Source organism: Plodia interpunctella, chromosome 18 (assembly GCF_027563975.2).
Source record: "Plodia interpunctella isolate USDA-ARS_2022_Savannah chromosome 18, ilPloInte3.2, whole genome shotgun sequence".
In the NCBI taxonomy this organism is placed as follows: Eukaryota; Metazoa; Arthropoda; class Insecta; order Lepidoptera; family Pyralidae; genus Plodia; species Plodia interpunctella.
Genome location: NC_071311.1, coordinates 6,871,836 through 6,890,513, shown reverse-complemented (window position 1 = coordinate 6,890,513; position 18,678 = coordinate 6,871,836). Strand labels below are relative to the sequence as shown.

The window sequence follows — 18,678 nt, the reverse complement described above, 5'->3', positions numbered from 1 at the left end:
CATGAATGATGTTACACTCAAACCAGTATAGGTATGACGAGGGTTCGTGAAAAAACCAGCAAACATTGCACAGTCCACCGCGCGGGGTGTGGGTATAAAAGCGATTTTTACCCATTATCCAACATTACGCATTGCGACAGCCGAACCTACCGACATGAATTCGCTGCTTATGGTAATTTCATTGTTTTCTTTCCAAATGTCAACATTGCCCTTCCTGTCTTAAATTATCCATGACAAATTATACCCCGCAATTTTTGTTATTTGAAATTAATTTTCTTTACATACGTGTATAGATTTTCTCTCATCTGAGCGTGTTCCCGGTTTCTTTCCAGCCTATTGAGCGTCGAAGCCCAGAGTCCGCTGTATAGATTAGATGGAAGATATGATATTACACACAAACAAAAATCTAGTTATAGTACATTAGGTAAACCGTACTTATACTACACCAATGACAAGAAAAAAGACGATCAATTAAAACCAATTAAAAAATAATCCTGTTAAATAAAATGTCAAGAGAAATATAACCAAAATCTGGCAACAAATAATTGAATAAAAAAATATAGCAAAAAAAGCAAACACAAAACATGAGTGTATTGTAAATAAACAGATGATGTAAATATGTTTCAGATCGCATGTCTACTGACGATTGCGGCACAGGCGGTAACGAGTTCACCAGTAGTAAGTACATCACTTATTTATTGCCTATATTTCGCTCAGTCTTGCTAAGTTAATCGGTTCGACAACTTTCCAAACATTGTTATTAACTTTGACGCAGCTGGAGCATTACGGTCAATTACATGAGCTACAATTAAAAATCACAAACCAGATCTAACTATATATATTTTTATTATAAAATAAATCATAAACTATTTTGCAATGAATACTTATACTGGATATCTTAAAATATATAAACTTTCAAACAAACTCGTGGGATATAGTTATGGTTTTATGTGTGAAACAGAGCTTTTAATTTGAGTATCAAGAATGTATCTGACCGAGATTTTTATCACGGGAAAGATAAAATTTTCATATAATACTGACTGCCCACGTTTACGAATGCAACGTTATCAGATATAAGACGGTGGCAGCCGATGCAGCATATGAATATGCCATTATATACTTTGTTTTTGCAATTCCAGGACACCTCACGATATGCATTCAACTATGCAGTAAACGATCCACACACGAGGGACAAGAAGGCGCAGTGGGAAGTCCGCAACGGGGACGCCGTCAAAGGCTCCTACTCGCTGCTCGAGCCTGACGGAGGCGTCCGAGTGGTCGACTACACAGCCGACGGCCTCAGCGGGTTCAACGCCATAGTCAAGAAGACTGGACCTAACCTCCACCCGCTCCCGATCTTACCGAAAATCCCCCTCCTACACAAAGTGCCATTGATTGATGTTCCACACGTTGTACCTTTAATAGCGCCCCTGAACTACGGCTTCGGTGGTGCTCCACTCCTCCCGCATTCTACTTCAACCATCCTCGGACCGTACAGCCTACCGTGGGATCCAATAACACACTCGTTCGGCGGCTGGGCGCCAATCACGGGCCATGCGACTGTGTTCAGTAAAAAATGGGTGAAAGGAAAACTATACAAATGGGTGACTGGTCCCATACCTTTGACTCCGGGGACCAAATTGGTATTCAGAAAGAAACACTGAGAGTTAATGGGTCTTGTTTCTTCAATATAGGAGAGTATTCAATCAATAATTAGGTGGTACGTATGTTTTATATACCTGTTATCACCTGATAAAATCTACAAACTAGGTCAGTCTACTAAGCTTCTGAGGTGTATATAGACGATGTATATAAATTGTATTTAACTGTAAATAAAATATTTATACCCTAATGAAACTTATTTACTACCACAACAAGAATCAGACTGTGGTCAGACGTCAACGTACTAGTTTCTAGTACGAATTCTTTGCAAGTACGTAATCGTATAGCCGCCGTCGACAAAAATGTATAATTTTTTGTCGACGGTGGATGGAAAATGAACAACGCCTCTATGATATGTATTTAGTGAACTTTTAATTTTCCATAAATTTTGACGTTTTCGATACAATTACGTTATCGCACATGTTCATGCGAGCCCCACTGATCCCTTCATATATTAATGAATTAATGAATCAGCAATCGGCTATACTGTCAGCTAAAAAGATACAGGAAGACATTCGTAGGCTCGTTGTTGGCTCGGTATGGACAATGGACATGATTGGAGTAATATGATGAGTGTAAACGAAGTGAAATTTTGAAATGAAATTTTATTGTGAAAGAAACTTGGGTTTCTTTCACAATAAAACTTCATTCATTTCAATTTAAAAGAAAATTTTACTTCCATAAGTAAAATTTGGAGATAGTAAATGCATATACAAGGTAGTCACAAATTAACTACAGACTACTATCTCCCATACATTTATTTAGCCCCCGGAGCCAGCCCTTTTTGTGTCCTCCCTAATATAGAGCAACAGATAACAATATGAATGTAAAAAATTAAAATGCCCTTAGTTTTCAGTTAGATTAATATCTTCAGAAATATATCTTACGATAAATGACAGTGTTAATAACGTCACGTAACATAAACGTTTAGTTAGATCAACTTGAATATCTAGCTACCTAGTTTCGGTCGTGACATTTACATAATATCTTTATGAACTTGCTCGATTATGAGTTCTAAATCTAGTTTAGAAACGTAGATTATCCTTTGTTAATGGCGAATATATTATTGAATGATTGCGTATATATCTGCTTTGACTAAGTTATGGTACACTAAAACTGCTGCCTATTAGGATTTCATGTTTATAGTTGACGCCCAACATTTACTAGTTTTCCCAAAAAAGTTCGAGGATAGGAATCGTGCTTTAGACGAGAGTCAAAGCAATTGTTCTGCAATTAGACTTTCACAGTCATTCACGTAAATTTTAAATATATAATATTTCTCAAAGCTACAAACTACTCCATTTCTAAACGACCACATCTGCGAAGAGATGCCGAATAATGCTATTATTGTTATCAAGTACCATAAAGTGCATGGTCAATATGTATACAAAAACATGTTGTGATGGAGTGCTAATAAAAAAATTGATTTAAAATATGATAGACCGAACAAAATATATGAAAATTGAGCCAACCATTTCCTCGTTCCCGAATTCAAAGTTCGTGTTAGACTCTTTTATTCATTACATTGTCATACAATAATAACATTCTAACTTACATCACTTGACCACTCTATAAATTGCGAAAATATTACACATAGGAATACCGGGGGGAGAAGGATATAGAAGTTGAGTACAGAGTACTAGTTGACTAATAGCAGATAAGTTATTAAAAAATATTTGTTGAATGAAGCTGATATTTTAAATTCAGAAGTCTGTGCGTTGCGTGTGTGTCCTATCAAATACCTCCAGAAGACTTTTTGTGTCAACAGATATTAGCAATATTGATATAAGTCTGTTAACACATCTTAAAGAGATTGTGTCACGCTCTCATGGTATTTTCCTTAATCTACCTAAAATCGATATAAATGGCTGTACGTAAATCTCTGGTGAATAATGTCATGGATCATGATATAATATGGCGCTCTCAAAAATGCCCACGAAACTTGAGTAATATGAGAGAGCAATGTGCTAACAACAATCGTGCTCGTAACCTATTGGGCAGCCTATAGATCATAACAATTAAAAACAGATTTTATCACTGTTATTAATTAAAATGTCAGTGACGAAAACTGACTGATGCAAAACCGACTCGCACATACTCCTAGAATGTTATTCCTACCCGCGTACGCGTGGAGCGGCACGCGAGACTGAAGAGGCATCTGCGACGATTAAGCTCGCGTGGGACCGTGAGAGCCCCATTGCATTTTGTCAGTGTCAGAAGTTGTGTCAGTTACGTAGTACTTCTTTATTAACATAAAATAAAAACGTGCTTTCGTATACGAAACATACCCATCTCCATGAGCTGCGGCGTTTGCTTACCATCAAGCAACCCGATTGCTCGCCTACTGTACTATAAAAACTCAAAAATATTTTTAATATTATGACAGAGTCTACAGTCCTATTGATATGAAAGCATTTTCCTCATTTTCAATTTACCAATTCATTACTCAACCCTGGAAACCACTGTAGCTGATTTAAATCCAATTTGCATACATTCATTGTAATTATTTAAGGCGTATACTATGTATTTAAAACGTGATAAACTAGTTGTACTTTTGGGAGCACAGGAATAATTGAAGAAGAAAAAAGTATGTACATCGCAAAACCGGAGTGAAGTGCAGTAGAATAATCAGTGTAGTATAAATATGCAAGTGGACAATTGGACGGCACAGTGCACTTCGATTGCTCACTGGAGTACCAACAGCCATCGATATGAACACACATTTGGCGGTAATTTATATAACTATACTATACATATTATATTTCAATAAGTAGTTAAAGAAAAAGAAGCTCTATGTTAATGTCAATAAATCAAAACTTTGGTTTGTTAATTAAAAAAAAGTTTTAAATAAAAATCAAATACATCCTTTCGTTTTAATTAAATTTGATGTTTAACTTTCAGATATCGTGCGTTTTGGCTGCGCTTGCGGTGGCAACAGCGAATCCACCTCTAGCATTATCCTACGCCCCCATCTCTACTATTGAGAGAATTGTAAGTATGACTTCTGTGTATATCTCTGCATTGAATGAAAATTAACCTTTTCTGCATTCTGGGCGGTAACATTCAGAACTTATGTTTTCACTCCCAGGGCAGGTCCAGTGGAAATGTGATAAGGAGGCTTACAGGCGAAGGGAGAGGAAAGGGGAGAGACATCATTTTACTATTTTTCTCGCACATATGAGCATGTCCACGGACATTCTCACTACGTCACGACATCGTAGGACGTCAGCCCCCTTTGGGAACGCTATTGTTGTCAAGGCAAGGTTACATTCTAGGGCGGGACGACACATCAGATACTGGAAATAATTTTACTGTGTAGTAATAGTGTGTATAATGAAATTGTGTATATTATATCTATTACAGCCAGACCCAAGCTACAAGTTCAACTACGCAGTAAACGACCCAGTGACCGGCGACAACAAAGGCCAATGGGAGACGAGACAAGGCGACGTAGTGCAAGGCGCTTATTCTCTGGTCGAGCCTGACGGCAATATCAGAGTCGTGGAGTACACGGCCGACCCTCTGAGGGGATTCAACGCAGTCGTCAAGAGGACCGGACCTAACATACATTCTGTCGCGTTGCCCGCTATCAAACCAATCACTCCGATTATTACAGATGTCAGACCTGTAGTACACGCGCCGCTCATAGAAGCAGTCGCCCCGATAGCGCCCATCGCTCCAATCGCCCCAATCGTCCACGCACCAATAGTCGAGCCCCTAATCCAAACGGCACCGATAATTGATCACATCCCAACACTGGACTATCTCCCCTGGTTGCCCCTCCCCGCCTCACCCTGGCTCTCCATCTCGGGCAGTAAATATGGACACAAAGGCAATATAGTTCGTCGATGGGCTGTTGGACCCATCGACATGCAGGGAAAAACGCTGACTGTCAAAACAAAACATTAAAATAAATGTATTAAAATCCTCCTGTTTCACCAATATAGACAGGCGACTGTTGTTTGGTGAAACAGGTCGGCGTCTCTTATTGTATAGGTAACATATGTTACTCATGGCACTAGTGTGTTCTTGCATATTTCCATTTATGTCTGTCGTGCAAAAATACACTTAGGTCTATAATAGGAGTTATTATTATGGTATTATCCATAGCAACGAAGTGTACCTGAACTTTATGTATTTTATCGTTGTAAATAAATATTTATTTATAAACGAAATCAAATGTAGATTTCATTGCAATCCTGAACCTATTTTACTTAGCACAGATGATTAATGATTTTTATATAAGACTAGACAGCGTTGTGCGCCTTGAATTAACGCGAATACGAACTACTTTGCGAAACCATCTTTACACGCGTTTCTCGGACGTTCCTATTGCTGAGAAATAGAAACGCCATCACATGAAACTAGTAAATCATAACTTTTGATTGCTACTGTCGGCACCTTAAACACCACGTATGCATTTCCAATCGACATCATTTCCAGTCATATTACAAAATCGCTGAAATTGTAACACTAGCATCACCCCACATTTCATAAGAATCGATTAAGTTAAATTGAATTAATAATCCATGCGTAATGATACGTGAAAACAGGACTAATCATATGTATATGTGCGTGTTACGTCGGAACATACTCGATAATTAGTCAAATCGAACAATTTGTTGTTTACTGTACTAATTGTGTACAGGAACTAATTGGATTAGTAGGACATAACGTACTGGTTTTTAACTGTGGTGTGATAATATTGAGCATGCGAAAATATTTTGACATTTATCCCTCTGAGAATCCATGCGAAAGTTTGTGAAAATGTATGTGCGTAGATTTATTACTCTTCCACGCAAAATTTACTGGACGGATTGTTATGAAATTTGGTACACGTTTGGAATAACATATAGAGTACTTTATATCCCGAAATTCCCACGAGCGCAGTCTAGTAAAAATGATCAGAAGTAGAGAGGTACATAATCATTATTTTACGAAAATGTTATAAGTATAATAAACCTTCTATACACATTATGTTAAAAAGGAAAACTGTTGGCACAAAACGAGAAAATATAATTCTAGAAAACCTGTATTCTAGTATTATTTATGAGCTAGTGTGTGAAAAGTAACGTGTAGGCTATGATGAACCCCCTCTATTAACATTTGTCTAAGAAGTCGTGTGTTATATTCCACATAATAGCCACGACGCTTAACCATGCAGAGTGTTAGCATATAATATACATAAGAAAGAAAGAGTAAACTATACTACTTACAGGATTGTTATCGTCGTCTGTGTCGTATTCTTCACGCTGCACCATCATCAGCTTGCCGCTCGCATTGATCACCTGCGCAGACGTTTATTATTCAAATATTTAATCACAAGTAATTTTCGATAGTTAATGGATTTCAAACACTGTATGTAACAGACACACACATAGAAAATGCCAACAAATTATATGGAATGTGTGTGTTGTTCCTCTGTTTATGACCATCGGACCGCGAAAATTAGTTCTTAATCACAGAGGTATACTATACAGAGATTATCATAGGTAATTAATACATGCGACACTCGAAGAAGATAGAGAGATATATAATGCATACGACGCATTATATTTACCTTATATATATGCACCATGTCAGGCAATGCATTGCAATGCCTGACAAGGTGCATATGACTATCCTTATCCTTTCATTATTATAAAACAAAGTCCTCTGCCGCGTCTGTCTGTTTGTTCGCGATAAACTCAAAAACGATAGTGTGGTTCCTAAGGAAGGTTTAGGTGTATAATTTATGATTTTACCCGAGCGAAGCCGGGACGGGCCGCTAGTATTGTTATAAATAGAATTAAGCCGCACACATAAATGTAACGCAATGGATTTAGTCTGAAAAATCATATAAATAAACAAATAACGTGCGACATATTTACCAAAGAGTCCGGCTGCCGGGACACAGCCAGCGGGGCTGCGGAGCCCCGCGAGTGCACGTCCCGCAGCCGACACAGCGACGCCGACACCACGCACGCGGGGTGCGACAGAGCGGAGATGTCCACCGCTTGTACACACCGCATGTCTATACTGCCATCTGTTCAATGTCGAGAGAGAGAGGATAAACTCTCAGTGCGAGCTACGTAGGATGCGGAACATCTCAGTTATTGGTATGTATGAAACTATTATTATAATATTTTACCTTACTTTTTTATACTACATTTAAAGCAAATAAAATTCATTTCAATGGCAAAAGCCAGTTCAATTACAATATGTTTACGTTTGACCATGTACTTTACGTATACATTGTTATATTACTGGGAAAATATATATATATATTTAAAAAAATGGTAAAATAGGGACCAACACTTATAAATGAGTAGCTTTCGGTGTTTTTTCTAATACTAGTAATTTGTTAAGTTGCTAAATATTATTTAATTCATTACAATATGACGTGAAAAAGTGCCTGTGAAAGTCTAATTTCTGAATAAATACTTGGACTATGTCTTCCAATAAAAGAACGATATTTTTTGTAAATTACATAAAGGTTATATATAGAACATTCCAAATGTTATCGAGCTTCATAACTATAAAACAGACAGATATACTAACCTTGGTCCGTACTCAGCTCGTATATCGTTACTAGGGCATCAGCACCGAACACTACAAGCTGATCGTCCAATATATCTAAGACGAATATCTGCGATTGTACACGAACGATCTTCGCGAATTTATTGTCGAGTTTTGCCTCGCGCGGGTAGAAGCGAATTTCATCGTGTTGGTCTATGATGCTGTAGCAACCTGAGGGAGAAAAACATTTAACAATCCTTAAAATATTACAAAAAGAAGTTTACGTCTGTCTGTTTGTATGAACGCGATAAACTCAAAAACTACCAGACGGTTTTTTTACGGTTTTCACCAATAGATAGTATGATTCTTGAAAGTTAAATGTATAATGAACTATGATTTTACCCGAGCCAAGCTGACAAGGGCCACTAGTAATAGATATAATATACTCGGACTGGTGTGAGGTGATATTCTGTCTTACAATAGAACCACTACATAGAGAGTGGATGTCGTATGAGGTACCACACGTTATCATTCTGAAATTCCCTGTCTTTGGCTACAGAACTAAAAGTTAGCCTTCATTAGTAGCTTTGTAAGTTTCTTCTATAATATAGAAACCAATTGGAAGATAAGAGGTTGGAACTCAGGTTGGAGGTTGAAATGAGAGTGATTCTCACCCACGACGATATAGTCTCTCCACCACAACATGCCGCCGGTGACCACGAAGTCCTTCTCCTGCGCCTCGTTGCCGAACAGCTTCCATCTCCGCGCGGCGCAGTTGTAGTGCGCAAGCCCCGCCCGACCCGCCACACATACGTTTAGGCCTTCTTCGTCTATTGCACTGTACTGTGGCCGAGGTTTACTATATTATTTATTTAGTTCAATATTATAAATAAATAAATAAAAAATTATTAGAACAAATCACACAGCTAGCTAGCCCCAAAGTTCGAGTCTTGTGTTATGGGATACGTAACTTAACGATAGTATATTTTATAACAAATACATATATAGATAAACATCCAAGACCCGGGCCAATCGGATTAAGATCATTTTCCATCATGACCCGACCGGGGATCGAACCCGAGATCTCTCGGTTCAGAGGCAAGCACTTTACCACTGCGCCACCGAGGTCGTCAATCAATAGAATAAGCAATATTAATAAATAAGCATTATTGTCTGTGGGCCAGTCATACTCATAAGGGTTATATTGTATAATATACTGTGGTACCTAGTTGCCTGTGCATAAAATAAAATGTATAAATTCATATAATGAAACACGATAATCAAATGTCACTTTAATTGATCAATTTTATTTAAAGTAATATTTAGTTCTTTTTGTTGTCATAAAAACGGTTTTGACTAACATTTGTGACGTCACTTGTGCTCACTGTCATACAAGCCCCGTCATATATTTATATTTTTTTTGTTTGTTTTAAACACATGGAAAAAAGTATCTGATCTGATGGCATCTTGGCGCTGCTATCGAACAAAAAATTTTAAATGGGGTCGTTCGGTTATCAATGTAGCGAGAACCGAACAACCCCAGTGAGATCTATATCTACTCGATCACTTACCCTTAACGACTAATTAGTAGCTATGTAAGTCGCCGGCAATGGAAGCACTATCCATTGCTTCCTATATTCATTATCATCAACAAACTCCCTGTACTCAGCGCTGCTATCAAACCAAAACTTTCTATATGGGGTCGTTCGGTTCTCAATGTAGTAACGTCTATTACTGAGATCTTACCCTCAACGGCCAATTGGTAGCGATGTACGTAGCCGGCAACGGAAGCACAATCCATTGCTTCCTACACTCGTTATCATCCACAAACTCCCTGTACTTGGCGCTGCTGTCGAACTCCAAGTTATTATTTTCTGTCGTTCCGTTCTCGATGTGGTAAGCGTCGGCCGTGGCGTCAATGATTGAGATTTTCGTCCGTTTAGTTAGATTATCTTCTAGGTTCACGTATAGTTTGTCATCGGCTTGTAGATATAAGTGCCTTTGGTTGCTCTGAAATATGGAAAAGAATAAATTTGATTTTATAATGAGGAAATGATATGTGATTTTAGCGAAAAATATAATAATTTACTAGCTGTTGCCTGGGGATCGGCACGTGGCAAACAGAGTTTCCAGCTCTCAAAGTATCTCTACACCAAAAATCACCTATATCCAATGCTATTGACCTAAAACAAGAAGAAATAAACACACTTACACATTAATAATATTAGTATGGAAATGTAATTGATTTTCATCGGTTTTGGACTCTACTCATGACATTAGTAACTCTGAAATCAAATGATAATAGTGTTTGCCCAACACCTAGTTTATTGACATCATGTATGTTTGTTTGTTAGTTAGTTTGTAACATCTTTATTATACAAAGAACACATGTTAAAAGTACGTACACAACAAGAGAAAATATACAAATGGCGGACTTATCCTATCAAAGGATCTCTCCCAGTCAATTAGCTACATGTAGTCAAACATTAGGAAGAAAAAACAGTAAGATACCACGACCAAAGTCCGGTGGCAATATGAGGAACTATAAATAACAGATAGGCCGCGTCGTTGTTTTCAGCGACAGTGGCGCCACGTCTAGGGGTACGGACTCTAGTCTTACCATACAAGGGTTGACACTGAGGGGACTCTTGACAAAATCGAGCTGGATGAGTTGCGAAGCGGTGTCCCCCTCCGCCCGCACCATCCACAGTTGGTAGCCTTCTGTCGCCCATTCCTGTTCATACAATCAATGATATTAGATTTTCAATATATTTTAATACACTCACTGCGATACGCGTAAATAACGTCACAAAGCCAACGCTGATTAAAATGTTGTAATTTTTCTTATCGACATGTTATTGCTAACATTGGTGTCAGATTGAAAGTCTTAAAAATATATTAACATTTTATATGACATTGTCATTGGAGGGGGGGAAGCATCGTAAAACACTGATAAACTTTCAATCAAATTTTGAAAAATTATAAAATATAAAAATATATTTTAGCAAAATATAAAAACCGAGAGACAGATTTTCAACAAACGAAAAGAACGGTATGTTTTATTAAAATAAAAATGGGATATTGGAATCAGTTGAATCAAGGGCGATGTCTAGTGTCATGGCCCAAATCAATTTCAAATCTTAAAGTAATCAGAAAGCCCCACCAAACAAGGCACCCGCAGCGGGTTGTGGTGCCCCAGGTCGTGGTAGAGCCCGTGGTCCCAGGCCAGCGAACACATCAGCAGGGCTCCGAACGTGCTCCACACTGAGACTCCGCCCCGCTCCCAACTCACGGCCACTGCGCGACCGTCGGCCGACCATCTGTAACAATGTTTAACAATTTAAAATATGAAAAAAAAAAAAAACAGATTTTGTCGATGCTATAGTCGACATAATTACACCCAGCGCGACAGGTTAGGTGCATTAACTTATACATAACAACAACAAACAACTCAAATACCTATACATATATGTCAATAGCTGTGCCCCGGGGGAAGCCCCGGCGAAATTTCGGGATAAAAAGTAATATGTGTTATTCCAGGTTATATTCTACCCGTGTACCAATTTTCATTACAATCCGTCTAGTAGATTTTGCATGAAAGATTGACAAACATACACGTAGTATAAACATATACGTAGTATAGCATATCTACAGACCAGTAGTATATAACTCTATAAACTTACCATAGGTAATAAAAAAGAAAATTAAAAAAAAAGAGTGTCTAAATAACAACGTCAAATGCGAAACAAAGCCTTGACCTAAAATGAATTGGACTAATATACTAACAGGGTAAGTTAAAATAATTTTCTTTTTTATTCCATAGGTAAAGAATTAAGAACTCGGTGGTTGTGTAATGGTTAAGACACCTAAAGCCTGTGGATCGAAAAGTCCCATGTTCTAATCCTACTCGTGCCACATGAGTTTATATACCAATCTGACTCATGTATAGTAGTTTTCATCAACCATCACTTGCTTCCGGTGAAGGAAAACATCGTGTGGAAACCTGCACACTCGTTGATTATTACTAACTTGTGTGTGAAATGGAGAAGGTAATGGCAAACCACTCCATTAATAATGACAAGAGAGTTGTTGTGTGTGTTTCATTCCACGTAATGACCACGACCCTCAGCCATGAGGAATACGACTATGAAGTTAGAGGTGGAAAATTATATAACTAAATAAACAAATAACACAGCTTGAGCTCGCCCCAAAGTAAGTTCGAGACTTGTATTATAGGATACTAACTCAACGATACTATATTTTATAACAAATACATATATATATACCGGGGATCGAAGTCGGGACCTCTCGGTTCAGAGGCAAGCACTTTACCACTGCGCCACCGATGTCGTCAAATATAAAATCTTATAAAATGTAGATAGAAAATTTTATAAATCGGGGTCAATATACTCACCTCATACACTTAACAGGGCCGGGGTCCCCGGGGAAGTCCTTGGAGCTGAGCAGCATAGTGTGCGACAGCTCCAGTCCGCCCGTAGCCTCGTCTATCGTGAACACGTCCACTTGAGAACTGCAAACAAACGGTTTGATTACAACAACATTTAATAATTTTCTTCTAAGCAACGGTCGATTTTAGTTTTGAGAAATTTGTCAGGTAAAGTATTTATTTTGATGGCGAGATGATTTAGGTAAGTTTCAACGTGGTTGGCTCAATAAACGGTTAACGATAGTTTATATGTGTCTCATTGCTCCAGCAGTAATCCTAAATCCATTTAGAAACTCGTTTGAGTTGAACAGTGACGAAATAACGAAAACTATACATACGAGGGTAAATCAAAAAGTTCTTAGAATCACTATAAAAAAACCAGGAGATGTGTACAAAAATATTTTATTTTTCAACGTAATCTCCTTCTAATTCAATACATTTAGTATACCGCTTCTCTAACTTTCTAATTCCTTCCAAAAAAAAATCATTTTCTTGACTCTCAAAAAAGTCGTCTACGGCAGCCATAACTGCGTCGTCATCACTATATTTAGTTCCACGGATGTGCTCCTTTAATTTTGGAAATAGGTGAAAGTCACTAGGGGCTAAGTCCGGAGAATATGGTGGGTGATCAAGAAGATCGAAGCCAGCACTGCGGATTGCCGTGAGCGCAACTTCGGACCGATGCGCAGGAGCGTTATCGTGAAGAAACAACACGCCCAATGACAGTTTTCCTCGCCGTTTTTCCTTTATATTTTCACGCACTTTTGGAAATAAATTAGCATAGTAGGATCCAGTAATGGTCTGTCCTTTCGGCATGTAATCGATAAAAAGGATTCCTTCACTATCCCAGAACACAGAGGCCATAACTTTGCCGGCGGTAGGAGCAACGCGAAATTTCTTCATTGGTGGCGATGATGGCCGTTTCCAAGACATGCTTTGTCTTTTAGTTTCGGGATCAAAATGGTGGACCCATGTTTCATCCATGGTAACAACACGACGGCAAAATTCATCCGGATCGGACTGTAATATTTCAAGATTGCGCTTTGAAATTTCCAAACGACGTTTTTTGTTTTCTTCTGTTAACATTCGTGGTACCCATCTTGCCGACACTTTTCTGAACCCCAAGGAATCTGTTAAAATGGATTGGATGCTTCCAAATGAAATCTTTAGGACCTCGGCTAAATGTTTTATAGTTATTCTTCTGTCTTCCAGAACTAACTTCTCGACCTTTTTGATATTTTCTTCTGTGATGGAGGTTGACGGCCGCCCGGAACGCAGATCATCTTCACAAGTTGATCTACCCCTTTTAAATTCCGAAACCCAGTAAGCTACTGTAGAATAGGGTAAAGCATTATCCCCTAATGTCTCCTGAATATCCAAAAAAATTTCCTTAGTGGACATTTTTTTTAGGCACAGATACTTTATCACCGCACGTAATTCGTTTTTTTCCATATTTCAATACGTTGGAATACCCTTGGCACTTAATAATTTATTGCTTGTAAACGATACGACCGAATCGATTGTAACTGAGCATAAACATTATACGATAATCACTCTTTAAAAATAATAATAAACTACCCACAAAAAAAATATATCAATATGTCATTCTAAGAACTTTTTGATTTACCCTCGTATTATCCGCCTCCAAATTCAAGTTTCATATAGGTACTCACTTCTTTCTGCCAATGGCGATAAGTCTAAACTTATGATTAACTCTTGTACAAGTGGCATCGTCAATGCCCTGTGCCCAAATGCCTTGAACGGCCTGAAAAAATATACATTATTTAGAAGCATTAATTTATTTTCACCATTCAATTTTGCAGAGGTGACGCCGTTAACATAACATTATGACATGATAACATATTAACATAACATTATGATATGACATACTAATCGTCATTACATTTTATGAGGCGACTAGCCATAATATCTGACCACAGGTAATAACCGTGATTATATCTAGCTTTATGTAGGAGATTCACAATATATAGCATTAATATACCACTGTGCATTTAAAATCATATTTCACACGCCTTACCCGCAGGTCGGTTTCCAGTAAAATCTAGTACAAAATAATTTTCATGAAAATACATTAAAATGTAGGCGAGTGATCTTTGAGGTCAAATGGCCGGAATATGAGACTAAAGCTTTGTAAGAATGGCTTTATTGGTCTCTCTCAGAGCACATATCTTTAAATAACAATGACATAATATTTATATCTACTACATTGTTTTCACACACAGTGCAACACATTGTTCTAATTGGGAACAAAAACATAATTAAAGGTAACCTATCGCTTCGTTCGTTCGTTAAAGAAAAACATTGTGAGGAAACCCGCACACTGGTTAACTATTAGACCACTAATGTGTATGCGACTACTTGCCACTAGATGGCAGTAGTTTGTCCGCAATAAGTCATGTCAAAAGCCTTTGGACAACTTGCATGAAGATCTGTGATCTTTAATCTTGATAAGAAGATTTGGAGATAGATAGACAAGCTTTGAAATAAAAGTCTTCGTTACGTGTCGCCGCTCTACAACAATAACAGAATTACATTTTCACGGAAAAGTGTTGTGCCACGGCACAGCCTACAGGCCAACATAATAATGACATATTATGTATTTATCAAAATTGAAATTAATTAGCAAAGTGACTTACATTAGGGTCAAATTTGAGATTGGGCGCGGTAAGATACGCCGCACGCCCATCATTCAGAGTGATTCCGAAGCCGCACACTAGAGGCGAATATTCTATGTCGTTCACGTGTATGTTGTCCTCCAGTATCGGCTCCGCTGGAAACACACATGTATACTTGTTCTTTAGTCCGTAACTTCGCCCGTGTTTATTTCCGCTCGTAAAATATTATTGTGAATATATTTGGTTCTAAGCAACGAATCGCGATGAAACCTGTACCAGATTTTAAGTTAGACCATCTGCTATAAAACTGTGAAAACAGCATCAAATTCTATCCAGTAGTCTTTGCGTGAAGCGCGATCAAACATATATACAGACAGACAAAAATTCTAAAAAAATATATTTTATTGAAATTTTTCATTATAATCTTCTATTTACAGACATAGCCTACTTACAGTTTTATTATATGTATAGATTTTCCTTTGGAGCAATAAAGAGTAGAGTATTGTATATTTATTACTAGCTGAATATTTATTGTTATGATTGAAAGTGGGTTAGGGAAAAAAATAACCGCCGATCGTAAAAAAACATACCATTATTTCACATAATGTTTTAAAAAAATTGTGCTTCTTAAAAGAGTGTATAATATAAAAAAGCGTGGAGGCGTTCGAAATTCGAGTATAATAACCAAATAAATAGGTCGATCGGCTGTGATAGCAGTATGAATAAAGTAGAGCATCCGGTAGCTTTCGAGTTTATCGCGTCCATACAGACAGCACAACGACACACCCGACTTCTTTTATAATATGTAACGATAATATAGGTAGTTACCCTTGGAAACTTGCTGGTTGATAGAAAAGGGTATCCTGCCGAGGTCGAGGCAGTAGTCCCTGTTCTGGGAGCCGTCCCAGCGGTAGCGCAGCAGGTGCGCGCGCGTCGTGCACACGAGGATCTCCGACCCGGAGATGCAGCACATGCGCGTGATCAAACCATCCCATACTAACACCTCTTTTAACTACAATAAAAAAATTTAATTAATCATTTAAGAAACTGTCGACTCTGAATTTAAAGGCATGCTCTCATCTGCTAGTGTAAAGGTTTTATGTTCCGTGCACTGGCCACTAATAAACGAATAAGTAAAAATGTGTTCGAGTTTTAAATATTTTTTTCATATTGAGACATAAGATTGCAGTCAATTGTCTTTAACATGTAAAATTGCTATTTCTATTTTGGAAATTTAATAGGTACAATTATTTTCATGACCACTACACGCTAGTTTTAATTTATTACAGACCAACTATTTGAACAGCTCAAAAAGAAGAAAAGCAAAAGAGCTGATCGTTTCCCAACGTCTAACACATATTTTCCAAACACAGCTAAGACAATCTCGATTAAATTCTCTTTCAAATAAAAAACTGCTACGAAACCACGGGCACGACGGACGTACAGATACCAAGACACGTTTTAAACTTAACTCCTCGCCTTCTCTCGTTGGGGATTAGAAAATGTAAATGTAAGCGTTAATAAATAAATGACTCAAAAATATATTTTAATTTTAGTAACCTAAAAATAAAAATTACTATATCAAGTTGTATTTTAAGTATGGAGAAGTGAAGATTAATTAGATGCACTAGATTTGTTGTGATTTTAAAATTGTGACCGATTACAAACCCATCGCGAGATGTTTCTCAGTTTATAGTTCTTTTTCTTTAATTTTCTTATACATACAGACACAAACCATATTCTCTTTTACGATAGAATAAGATCAATGAGCTGTGTGAACAACAAGAATGTATCTTCATTTGTTTATCTTGATGTACATATTTACTGTTGTCTTTTGTCTGTATCTTGATGTGTATATATATATATATATATATATATATATATATATATATATACATATAGTACATATATATAGTAATATATATGTATATATATATATATATATATATATATACATATAGTACATATATATAGTAACGATAATATATATATTAGTAATATATAATATATAATAGTACATATATATGTACATATATATATATGTATATATATATATATATATATATATATATATATATATATATATATATATATATATATATATATATATGTACATATATATATGTACATATATATTACTATATGTATATATATATATATATATATGTACATATATATATGTACATATATATTACTATATGTATATATATATATATATATATGTACTATTTGTTGTAAACACAAATAAATTATAATAAAAATACTATGATTTGTTTATTTATGTTCACAACATAACAAGGTAAATACAAAACCATTTTGTATATTTTGGTTTCATTGTTAGATCTGCTCCATGTCAACATCAGAGATAAGGAATGAAATAAAATTGTATTTATTTAAATGTCTTACCAATGTGATTTTCAATGACGGTATGACCTCCTTCACAAACAGTTCGGCGGAGTCCCGGCGCAGGCTTGCATTAGGTGGGTCATACTGCTGATACGCTGTCTGCTCACTGAGACACTCCACATTGTACAGAATTAAGTGTCCTTCTGATGTCTGTAACAATTTATATAGGCACATCCTGGTTAGGCAATGTTATAGACAAACAACGGTAAATTCAATATTTTATCATTTTTTTAGCTAGTACATTTTGTCACAGTCATAGGGAATAAGTTTAATAACAGCAAACAAAAAGTAAAAAGAAATCATACCAACACAATAAAATAAACTCTTCACCTCCTTCACCTTCACACTTATATAATTTTCAACAACATTTCTTTGTTGGGCTCAACAAGTGGGCACCTTAGCCATTGGACTAATAATGTTACCATGTTATACTTACAGCAATGCATATCATGGAGGAGTCAGGTTTCCATTCAACACCTACATTCACTCCCAATCTATGGATGGAGTCTGTACTTCTTTTGTGGTACACAATTGGCACGGATGGCTACAAAAGCAAAGATACAGTAAAATTATTTTTTCATTTATCATTTGAAACTTTGGATTTGTGTATGAGACTTGATTAAATTCCATACATGAACATGGAATAAAACATGTGGGCAAGTAGATATATTTATTATGGTTAGTAAAGTCAATTTAAGTAAATATTAAAAAAAAGCATTTTAAAAATTATTGCTGAAATATGCACTGCTTTTTTATTTGAATTTATTTATTAGTCACATCAACAGCAAAACTTGTAACATTTACACACAGAAAACATAATCATAAATTATGTCTAATGTTTACATCAATTTAGAGACTTTTCTGGATAAAAAAGACGGTAAACCCTTTCAAAGACTAATTACAAATATTACATAATGGATATTATTGAACTTGTTTTGTTTATTAATTTGTTTATAATTGTTAGCCTGAACAATGAGCATCTTTGTCGGCCACTATTAAATACAAATACATATCCTACCATAATATTAT

General features: G+C 36.6%; 3 protein-coding genes across 3 annotated transcripts in view; 2 read left to right on the top strand and 1 right to left on the bottom strand.

The window, feature by feature from the left end:
- Positions 1 to 18,678, bottom strand: part of Rich (RIC1 homolog) — a 34,111-nt gene that overhangs the window by 14,270 nt on the left and 1,163 nt on the right. The window contains exons 2-14 of the mRNA XM_053758399.1: positions 18,086 to 18,193; positions 17,650 to 17,799; positions 16,072 to 16,255; positions 15,265 to 15,398; positions 14,281 to 14,372; positions 12,575 to 12,691; positions 11,324 to 11,480; positions 10,781 to 10,894; positions 9,907 to 10,170; positions 8,835 to 9,003; positions 8,203 to 8,391; positions 7,533 to 7,687; positions 6,879 to 6,950 (exon numbers count right to left, since the gene is read on the bottom strand). Coding sequence (XP_053614374.1) covers positions 6,879 to 6,950; positions 7,533 to 7,687; positions 8,203 to 8,391; positions 8,835 to 9,003; positions 9,907 to 10,170; positions 10,781 to 10,894; positions 11,324 to 11,480; positions 12,575 to 12,691; positions 14,281 to 14,372; positions 15,265 to 15,398; positions 16,072 to 16,255; positions 17,650 to 17,799; positions 18,086 to 18,193 — 1,905 coding nt within the window. The remainder of the gene's footprint in view (positions 1 to 6,878; positions 6,951 to 7,532; positions 7,688 to 8,202; positions 8,392 to 8,834; positions 9,004 to 9,906; positions 10,171 to 10,780; positions 10,895 to 11,323; positions 11,481 to 12,574; positions 12,692 to 14,280; positions 14,373 to 15,264; positions 15,399 to 16,071; positions 16,256 to 17,649; positions 17,800 to 18,085; positions 18,194 to 18,678) is intronic.
- LOC128677504 (cuticle protein 21-like) lies at positions 79 to 1,851 on the top strand. The gene is made up of 3 exons (XM_053758402.1): positions 79 to 172; positions 628 to 678; positions 1,140 to 1,851. The coding sequence occupies exons 1-3, from the start codon at positions 155 to 157 to the stop codon at positions 1,662 to 1,664; spliced, it is 594 nt and encodes a 197-aa protein (XP_053614377.1). The 5' UTR covers positions 79 to 154; the 3' UTR covers positions 1,665 to 1,851.
- On the top strand, positions 4,252 to 5,842 carry LOC128677503 (cuticle protein 7-like). Its single transcript, XM_053758401.2, has 3 exons — positions 4,252 to 4,391; positions 4,564 to 4,653; positions 5,026 to 5,842. The coding sequence occupies exons 1-3, from the start codon at positions 4,374 to 4,376 to the stop codon at positions 5,569 to 5,571; spliced, it is 654 nt and encodes a 217-aa protein (XP_053614376.1). The 5' UTR covers positions 4,252 to 4,373; the 3' UTR covers positions 5,572 to 5,842.